The 10,973-nt window shown below is 34.7% G+C and overlaps 1 protein-coding gene and 1 pseudogene across 1 annotated transcript; one reads left to right on the forward strand and one right to left on the reverse strand.

Moving 5' to 3' along the window:
* Window positions 1-3,908: 3,908 nt before the first annotated feature.
* Window positions 3,909-7,180, forward strand: LOC110727059 (mitochondrial outer membrane protein porin of 34 kDa-like). The gene is made up of 6 exons (XM_021906596.1): window positions 3,909-4,062; window positions 4,169-4,236; window positions 4,794-4,904; window positions 5,576-5,662; window positions 5,748-5,956; window positions 6,621-7,180. The coding sequence occupies exons 1-6, from the start codon at window positions 4,014-4,016 to the stop codon at window positions 6,925-6,927; spliced, it is 831 nt and encodes a 276-aa protein (XP_021762288.1). The 5' UTR covers window positions 3,909-4,013; the 3' UTR covers window positions 6,928-7,180.
* Window positions 7,181-8,447: 1,267 nt separating this feature from the next.
* LOC110727058 lies at window positions 8,448-10,973 on the reverse strand (annotated as a pseudogene).

The following is a 10,973-nucleotide window of genomic DNA, read 5'->3' on the forward strand; positions in this document are numbered from 1 at the left end:
ATGAAATTCCTGCTGAACATAGAAAATAGTTTCGTAATTATGTTTCAATTTGACACAAAATTTGTAAATAACCATAAGTTTATAAATTTCCTTGTTCTTGTAGATTTGCTCAAAATAGAGGCTAGCTATTAGAATCTGACAATTATTAGAAGGGGAAAATTCTTTGAGGGAAGAGAGAAACATTGGTAACATTATAGTGGCACATGGAATGTAGAATTAGAATATCACGTGATACAAAATATTAGAGAAGGAATAGTTGTTTTTGGGTCGAACTTGAGTTAGAGGTTGTGTTGGATCCGAGTTCAATGCAACTCCAATTTGAATTCCAGTTTATTTAAGCGGGTTTTTAATCAAATTTTCACAATTTCCAATGTCGAATTGGATTTGATTCAATTGTCATCCTTAAATCCTCCCTCCAATCAATAGATCGATATCAGACCCAAAAAATCACAAATTGCACCACCCCTATCCATTTTCCTCCCCGTTCTATCTCTGCCTTTTTATTCGGTAGGAGATCGAGAAGACCAACCATTGGTGGTGTGGCGACAAAAGGCCATGAAGGCGACAAAGATGTTAGTAGATTTGCTCACCATAAATAATCAAAGCTCTAACAAATTATGAGAATTAGAATGAGGAAGAAAGCTAACGAGAATGAATGTGTTTCTTTATAATTTGTGAATACCATAAGGAAATTACGTTAGGTAGTGTTCGGATACAAGGATTTCATTTCACATGCTTGATAATTTAGAATTTCAAATACTAACATTCAATTCCAAAATTTCTGTTTAGGAAATATTGAGATTTATAAATCCATCACTTCAAATTTACTTTGTTTGGAAATAACTAGAATCTCAATTTATGAATTGTAAATTTAGTAGCTTAATAAAAACATTATAAAACTAAGGATAATTTGTAAATTACCACCCAAAAATGTACCTGTTTTAAAAATAACCTCCCGTTTAATTTTTATTTTTATTTTACCACCCCTTAAATTAAATAACCGTTTAGATTACCGCCCATTTCAAAATTTCGGCGAAGTTACCAATAGTGGGCCCTACTTTTTTTTTATTTTTTTATTTTTTATTTCCTTCCCTTTTTTTTCCCTTCTATTATCTCGATTTCCCTCTCTCTCACCCCGATTTTTTCTCCCTCCATCTTCCTACCTTCTTCATTGAATCAAACAATACCCAGAAAACATTGAATCAAAAATTAAACATCTAATTCTTCATACCAAATTCATTGAAAAAATTTGGGTCAAAGGTAAAAAGATCAAAATCTAACAAAAAAGCACAAATCTGGGCATTTCGTCAACTTCAAAGCAACAACAACAAAAACCCCTAATCAATCCAAGTCAAATCAAGCAACAAATTAATCCCAACTTAGGGTTATTAAAATCACCACGATTCAACATCCCCCCATCAAAATCAATCAAAAAAACAACCAAAAATCAATCAAACAACAACCAAAATCAAAATCAGATCTAAAAAACAAAAAGTGATTTGACCTTGCGATAAGTAGTACCATCTTCTTCAACAATCCAACTAGCTTCTCCACAAAGAGCTTTCAAAACTAGGGCATTGTTGTTCCGAGCTCAAGAACCGCGGCATTATGCCTCATTAGGGACCCAGAAAGGGCCTCCACAGCCTTCAGGTAAGTCCCACAAGACGCCCCATCATATGGGGCAATATCCGAAACCCGAACCCTCGCCAGAAAAACATCCAGATGGAAGGAAGAAATGGGAATGGCATGGTCAGCGCGGTGGGAGGACGGAGGAGAGGGTGGAGGCAACGAGGTACGAGGAGGTAGAGTTTGCGGCGGAGGTGGCTGACTATGGTGATGATGATGATGATTTTGTAGGTTGCTGGGTTTTACAGCAATGATTCCGTAAAAAAAAAACAAACTGGGGAAAATTACAAATGGGTTCAAAATTGAACCATTGAATAAACAAATTTTTGCAATTTTGTGTGATTGTTTTGTAAAATAAGTATGTAATTGATTTGAATTAGCTAGTTTGAAGCAGAAAATTGTTTGATTCAATGAAGAAGGTAGGAACATGGAGAGAGAAAAAATCGAGGGGAGAGAGAGGGAAATTGAGAGAATAGAAGAAAAAAAAAGGAAGGAAAAAAAAAAAAAATGGGGCTCACTGTCGGAAACTTCACCGGAATTTTGAAATGGGTGGTAATTTGAACGGTTATTTAATTTAAGAGGTGGTAAAATAAAAATAAAAATTAAACGGGAGGTTATTTTTAAAACAGGTACAATTTTGGGTGGTAATTTACAAATTATCTTAAAACTAATTCATCCCTAAACTAAAAAATTAACCAAATTGATATGAGATCTTGAATTTGTTGCAACTTCAAAGTGAATTGCTTTCGGTGAGATGATTGTCGTCGGGTTTGAAATTGATGAATTGGCGAGAAAGATGCTTCAGTAAGAATTCAGAGTACACTACAATGGAGGAGAGAAAGCTCCAAAGTCACTTTAATGGAGATTCTAGAGAACGAAACCACAAAGTTGCTTCAATGGAGGAACGAAACCACAAAGCTGCTTCAATGGAGGAACGAAACCACCAAAGCTGCTTCAATGGAGGAGAGACCAAGCCCTAGGAAAGAGAGAATTGGGGAAGCGGATGAAAGGTGAAGGTGAAATTTGAAATGATAGGGTAAAATAAGTAATTTACAAATCCAAGTTGTAAAGAGGGTTTAGTAAGGAGGTTGAAATGAATTACCTATTTCCAAAAGGCCATATTATATTTGCTTGGTTGTGCATTATCCTTTTATTTTTGAGTAGTATTGTAATGAAATATGACAATATTTTGATTGATACAGTTGAACATTATAAACATGACAAATTACTCAAACTTGTGAAATCAATTACACAATGGTTTCCTTCCAAACTATATTAACATGGTCAATGAGTAGCACCACCTATAAGTAGTAGCATGAGCACCACCAAATCTTGCAATGGGGGCAATGTATTTCATAAATTTTATTTCTAATAGTCTAAAAAGCACTGAGAATGATTATTTATAAAGTTGTGAATGTCATTTAAGACACTCGCTGCACCCATTGCAAAAGTCGATGCTATTCTAGCTACTACTCATTGGTGGTGGCGGCAAGGTATTGCTAATTGCATTTAAGCCATAGTTGTATGGTTGAGGCTAATTTTAGCATTGATTCATGTTTTGTCTTTTAAATAATTTATGTATATTTCTATTCTATAAGGATATTTAAGTAATCTTAGGACACCATTAACCACTACATCACCCATTCCTTTTTTTTAATGCATTTCTTTATAATTGATTCATTGATTATTTTCTTATCTTTCAATGTGTAATATTATGTAGGAAAATTTGCCAACAATCACTTTATAAAACCTCATTTTGAAAACAATATTATTTGGTCCTAAAATTCCGCCTTACAATATCTATCTATTTCTTTTTTTTTTTGAAGGAATATCTATCTATTTCTTAAACAATGAACACTTTACAATTATCTTAAGAGTATTACTCCGTACTAATTTTTATTTTTGAATAATAAAACAAATTTTTGTCAAAAAACAGATAATCTTGTGGATAAATAAAATAATTGGTCACACAATTTATGCCTTCAATTTCTTTTCGGTAAAGAAACTACCAATTTCCCACCGTAACCATGTCCCAAAGGAAAATTCTCGTCATCCTAACTTTTTCATCAAGAAACACAAATTTTAAAATTGAAAAATAAAAATTATAAAAATTTAAAAATAAATTAATGAAATCAACGGTCAGAAATCAAGCCACCTCAAAATCTCCTACTGATTAACGCTCCTGATCTTCCATGAAAGTGATAAAAACCCACCGCTTCAAAAAAAAAATTAAACGTCGAAAATTAGGGTGCTGTTTAATTTAATTATTTTTATATATTTATATAAACCCTCAACTCATTTCCATTAATTCTCAAAACCCTCATTTTCTCTCTCTTCAATCTCCATTTTTCTCTCTCCTCTGAACTTCTTCTTCTTCTCCATTAACAATGGCGAAAGGTCCTGGACTATACAGCGACATTGGAAAGCGAGCTCGAGGTCTTCATTTTCTCTCTCCTCTTATTTTTTCTGATTTTTTTTTTTCTGGATTTTTCAGGCTTTTTAATTTTGTGATTTGGTTTGTTTTTTTTTTGAAATGAATTAGATCTTCTTTACAAAGATTATCATTCCGATCAGAAGTTCAGCATCACTACTATCTCTCCTACTGGTGTTGTAAGTGTTCTTCATTTTTAGTTTTCAAATTTTTAGTACAATTTATTTGTTAATTTAGTTATATTTAGTAATTTTTTTCATCTGATTAGATCGGATTTTTTTCATTTTTTGTCTGAAATTTGTCATTACTGCTCAATTTTAAGCTATAATGTTCCTTAATTTTGTGATTGTGGTGTAATTTTCGAATTAGCTTATAAATATTGTTATAGCATATTAGTCGGATTTGATAATTTCGTATTAATTTGCTAGTTTCGTGATTATTTTGCTAGTTTCTAGAGTTCTATTGGTGATATATTCCGATGTGCTTCCCCTAATTGCTTGCATTGTGTATATTTCTGCAATTGAATGTGCTTTGCGATTAATTCAATAGCATATAAGACGGGTTAATACGAAATTAATGCTGCGATTTGATCAATTTGTGATTAATTTGCTAGCTATAATGCTAATAGTTTAGTAATTGTGATGCTGCTGCTGGTGCTGCATGTTATCGCATTATTCACAGAGAGTGAAATACAACATTTCATTACTAAATTTGATGTTTTATGTGTTTTTTGCAGGCTATTACTTCAAGTGGAACAAAGAAAGGTGAACTATTTTTTGGTGATGTGAGTACTCAGGTGAAAAACAACAATGTCACAGCTGATATCAAAGTGGACACGAGCTCTAATGTGAGTCACAATGATGCTGCAATTTGTTAAATATGATGATTTGATTCATGAAGTACTCTAAGCTGGGATCTATCTTTTTTGACTTGAGATTATATTAATTTGGTTTTTTTTATCCTGGAGTATAATTATTGTTGTTAATTATACTGTATTATGAAGAGTATAATTATGAATGAGTTGTCATAGTGATAAATTAGTTTCTTCGTCCAGATCGAGTTGTCACATCACTAGCTCGAAAGTCAGCGTCAAAGTCTTGACTGAATGATTGTTACTTAGACGCTTCTTTAGAAAGACTACTTAAGAAGTATATCCATGATAAGTCTTATATGTTGTCATTGTCGTTAGGAAGGAAGATTTAGTTTATTTTTGAACTGACTTTAGCTTTGTGTAATTCATGCATGCTGTAGCTTAATGTGCCGAAATTCAAAAGTAGTCGAATCAGGATGACCAATCAGATTGTAAGATTTATCTTAGGACGGAGGGGGCAATTTTTTTTTATACTGGATATTTAGCTTTGTGTAACACAACATGTGATAATTGAGTAAACTGAACCTCACGAGTATATAACCTCCTCCAAAGGAAAATCGAAGATATAGAAAAGGAGAATTGAAAGAGAATGGAAGCATTTACTGTTTATGCCTCTGTATCTCACTCATGTATTCTGTATTTGCCAGTTGCTGACTACCATCACTGTTAATGAGGCTGCACCTGGATTGAAAACAATCTTGAGCTTCAGAGTCCCTGATCAGAGATCTGGCAAGGTACACGATTAGATAACAGTTGTGTATGAAATTAGCATGTAGCATTTTTTTGAGGTTTGAAAGCTAATATTTGTCTTATGGACAGATTGAGCTTCAATACTTGCATGAATATGTGGGGATATGCACCAGTGTTGGTTTGACTGCAAACCCGATTGTGAATTTCTCTGGTGTGATTGGGACAAATACACTGGCCTTGGGTTCCGATGTTTCATTTGATACCAAAACCGGAAATTTTACCAAATGCAATGCTGGATTGAGCTTCACCAATGCAGATCTGATTGCTGCAGTTACTTTGTGAGTGGCTTCCTTCTATTACTCTTAATGCAAGTAATGCAACATTATTAACATATTTTTTTGAAGTAAAGGGTAATTCTTGTCTTTATCGAGTTCAGTTCGCACTTAGCAGAAAATAGAGAATAATATCTGGAATTCTGGACAAGGAAAAATAATATACATCTTGTCAGATATCTGTAGTTAGTAATGCAGTTTGCTATGTTATACTTGTTCAAGCTTTCCATATACGGAGTACTGTACTAGAAAAAAAGCATTCTGATGATAATAATACACAGAAAGAATAACCTGCTTTGTATCATGTTAAGCATAAAATTTTACTTTGTGAGATGGGCTTTTGTAGAAGCATTTGTAGATCTGTTTGACAACTTTAGCATGGAATTGAGAATGAATAGGCTTGACAACATAATAGTGTTTCGTTTTGTGTATACTGCCAATGACTTGGTAGCATAAGCAACATGTATTTGAACTTGTTGGTGCCAAGGTGACTCGCAGCATCTCAACCAAAGTTTGTTCTCCCTTTTTTTTTTGGGGTGCTGACAAGTGGTTGCTGTTTTTGCAAAGCTTGTATTTTTAATAATTATATGTGGAATATTGTGAAAGTAAATCAATTCCTTTTTGTTTACTTAGATGTTAACAATTGCTATGGAATCACTTTTTAATGCAGGAATGATAAGGGTGACAGTCTAAATGCATCCTACTACCACTATGTTACCCCCCTAACCAACACAGCTGTTGGTGCCGAGGTGACTCGTAGCCTCTCAACCAATGAAAACACACTCACCCTTGGTGCCCAACATGCTATAGACCCATTAACAACTTTGAAGGCACGCTTCAACAACTCTTGCAAGGCTAGTGCACTTATCCAGCATGAGTGGCGTGCAAAGTCAACAATCTCCGTCTCTGCTGAGGTTGACACCAAAGCCATTGAGAAAAGCGCAAAGGTTGGATTGGCATTGGCTCTTAAGCCATGAGCTGTCGTTATACTTACAATGTTCTGTGTTCTTAGCGGTGCTGACATTATTTCAGGTGGATTAGGTGATTTTGGTCTGTAAAAAATAATATAAGATTCACAAACTTGTGCCTTCACTTGTCAGTTTTCCTTATATGTTCATTTCCCGTCCATTGTGTTGGTGGGTGACAGTTTTTTTTTTTAATATTAGAGGACAGATTACTCAAATCAGATTTTGATCGCAAGCTATTTCAATCAAGAATGCTGTTTTGTCACTCGTGCTGTCTCTTAACCCCTTTCATCTCCTTTGGGTTGAAATGTTTGATGCTGTGTTCTTGTTGATTAATTTTATCCACTTTATTACCATTTTCATTGTGAAATGATTTATTTGCAGACTACCCTTTCTTAGTACCAGAGAACAGGTTGAACTTATTTTGGGAGTAGAATCAGGGTCAGAGTCAGTAAACATCAGAAAAGATAGCTGGTTTCCTTAATTACTTTGTTGTGATAAATTTTCTAACAATTTATCATCTGAGGTTTTGTAGCTGTTTTAATGTGTTGCATTCTTGCCATCCTTCGAAGTGCACGATGGGTGTCCTTTAGGCCCTGTGGCATAATTGAACATGGGCTAGTAGAGGCCTCCGGTGAGCTGTGCTTTGGTAGGACACGGCATGAAGGGTGGCCCTATTGGTCAAGCTGCAGGCCTGCCAAACTCGACTTAGGTACCATTGTACCAACTGTAGGGAGATTAAACTCATTAAAGAAGAATTCCCCGTGATGAGACAGGTGAAATTCGAATCTAGCCCCCTGCATTCTTAAAATTCAAGAACGCCCCACCAGCTTCAACTCTTCTCCTCATTCAGCAATTATATTGTTGATGTTATTGTTTTCATAAAAATAACTTAAGATTGCATTACTACGTACTTTTTATATGTTTGAATAATCTTCCAATTGATATCATCTCCATCATTCCATCAACCTCTAGTTTCCCACATAGATTAACCTTGTTTGACTTATATATGACATTTCCTTCTACAAATATAAAGAAATCTATTCTACTTGTACATCAGAAATGTCATTTTCACTGTACAGTAAGGTGATTCACTATTTGTACGAGTATATATTGCTCGAATCACTTTTATGTTACTGTATTTATGTATTATTATGTATATTAGTTGAAACCTATCTGAATACTGTATGTATATTAGTTGAAACCTATCTGAATTCAATGACGCGCTCTTTACACAATTACACTGATGATTTATAATTTAGTCTTAATTCTTAAACTCTACACATTGGAAGCCACATACTCCTGCTATATACGCTTTTCCTGTCTCCTTGTGTCTTCTCATCTGAGTACTTCGTAATATTTAGCAACAGGTCCTAAGAGGCCTGCATTGTATAGCAGCATATGAAACAGATTCGTTCTTACGCTTACACTGCTTCCTTCTCATCTGAATATTATTGTACAGAAGCGCATGAAACAGATTCATTCACAACTACCTATCTGCAATGAGCTGAGGTCAGTCAACACGGCAAACATACACAAGTGACAATATTATACATGAATGAAAGGTGATTACGACAAAAAGTCTTTTCCACAAAAACTACATAGTATTACAGGAGAAATAAAAGCATTAAGATTTCTGGTAGACAAGGTATTAATTTTAAAATGTGGTAGGGGTTTAGCATTTAGATTAAGATGATGATGCTGGAAGCAGTCCACCTCTAATCTGCGTGGCAGTATCACGCACAACACCAGGCCCGTGTGGGATAAACACAGCTGATGTCTTGGAAGCTGCACCGATATCCTTCATGGTGTCAAAGTATTGAGTGACAAGGATCATGTCTATAACATCCTTAGCACTTGTCCCAGGAACATTAGCAGAGAAGCCTAGTACACTATCCCTAAGACCATCAACGATTGCCTGTCGTTGCCTGGCGATACCCAGCCCTGAAAGGTACGTGGATTCTGCCTCTCCTTCTGCCTCTTTTATCTGTAAGATCTTCTCTGCCTCAGCTTTGTCATTTGCTGCCACTCTTAATCTTGTAGCTGACAAAGTTAAACCCTTACCAGAGTGAGACACAAATGAAATGGGTGATTCATGAAACAATTCAACAAAAAATCTTATGGTTCTGCTATCATCATTTAATATACCATTTTATGTAAACACCAATTTTCATTAAGTCATGATGTACAGACGTTTTATATTGCTTATACATTGATAGTTACAAGGCTGGATTTTCACATGAAACGAATCTATTAATGCAAAGGATGGTAGAGGAAACGAAAAAAAGAGGACAACGAATGTCTTACCAGCATTGATTTCATTCATTGCCCGCTTGACACCTTCATCAGGTTCAATATCAATAATGAGTGTTTGAACAATCTCAAAGCCTAATGAGACATTGCCTGAAGAAATTCCTCAGTTTTGAGAGTCAGGTTCTGTATGTACAGGATTACTTTCTTACTGATGCATGATATTTGTATAAACTTACTTTTTCGAGTTCATCAGCAACTGCTTTGGCTATTTCATTCTTCTGATCAAACACATCATCTAGATTTAACCTTGGAACACTGGCTCTGATCACTATAAAATCAGAAAGGTTATGAGAAAATTACTCTTCTGTTAGCTTTTACAATTAAAAAAAAAAAAAAACTGCAGTGTTCAATTTACCATCAAAAACATAGGCTTGAATTTGAGAGCGAGAGTCACTGAGCTTGTAAAATGCATCATTTGCCTTCTCAGCTAGGACACGATATTGAATAGATGCAATAACATTGACAAACACATTGTCCTGCATAGATCACTCTATACTCATTCTTCAATATTCCTATGCAAGGTACAGATCGAGCAGAGTCTAAATTAATATACTTCATGATAAAAATTCTAATTCTAATTCGTTATGATCAAGCTTTTTTCCCTGTGAAGCAACTCATATCGGCCAAATTAATAAAACTGACAGCTTAGTTAATTTGAGTACATAAAATACTGAAACACATATGGTAAGACATAGAGACTAGAGAGACTGACCTTGGTCTTGGTCTCACAGCGTACATCTAGCTGTTGTACACGTAGACTAAGCTTCCCTGCGATCTGATCACCGATGAACCAGGGGACACAGTGGCACCCTGGGCCCAATACATCATCAAATTTACCGAAGTTCCCCTTAATAGCAACAGTGGATTGGTCAACTTGAACACAGCAGAACAGATTCCCCATAGTTGTGGTCTATGTAATTCACCCAACCACAGGAAAACTTGCACAATATAAAGGGTTAAGTGATTATTTCTCATTACCAAAACATGAAATAGTTCACTTTGTATTATAATTATTTATTACTTGATTTTTTTTCTTAAGGATTCACAAGAGAGATAGGGAAATCCCTATCCCATAGGGTTTGATCCCTAAACCTCAAGGATATGATGTGCAAAGCGATGCCTCTACTTTACCTCCTCAACCTTTAAAAAAACACTTTGTATTGAGAGCCAATCATTTTACTTTTATTTTTGTACTACACAATACAAGCAAAAAGTTTGCAAATTCATCACTAGAAAAGTTAAGCTAACATAACCATAACTAATGATATAAATAATTTCTTTATACTTTTCTTCAACAATCTTTATGATGAACGAAAGACGAATTGAAAATACGATATGAGGACATTACTTATTTACTTACATATAGAAAGATGGACGAACGTGGTGACAATGCTGGCGATGAAGATCAATGAGAGCGTCGCTGTTGGTGAAAATGGCCAAGCACCAAGCAATCGCTAGGATACTCAACAAAGTGATTTCTTTTTATCTATTGATATATAATAACTGCCTTTCAGCTTCTACAACAAGTTCTTAATCTTTATTTGACTCCTTCAAGGCTTCAAGTATTAACGCTAAAGAAGTTATTGTAAATCCGTCTCCTATATGAAGATGTTGCCTAGAACAATTTGTGTCGATAATGTACAGGTTGAAAATTCTCAACCTGAAAATGATTGAAATTACATTTTTTTTTTAAACAATGATTGAAATTACGCTAACCAAACGTCCAAACCTTATTTATTTGATCA

The sequence above is a fragment of the Chenopodium quinoa genome, unplaced genomic scaffold (assembly GCF_001683475.1).
Source record: "Chenopodium quinoa cultivar QQ74 unplaced genomic scaffold, ASM168347v1, whole genome shotgun sequence".
Lineage (NCBI taxonomy): Eukaryota > Viridiplantae > Streptophyta > Magnoliopsida > Caryophyllales > Amaranthaceae > Chenopodium > Chenopodium quinoa.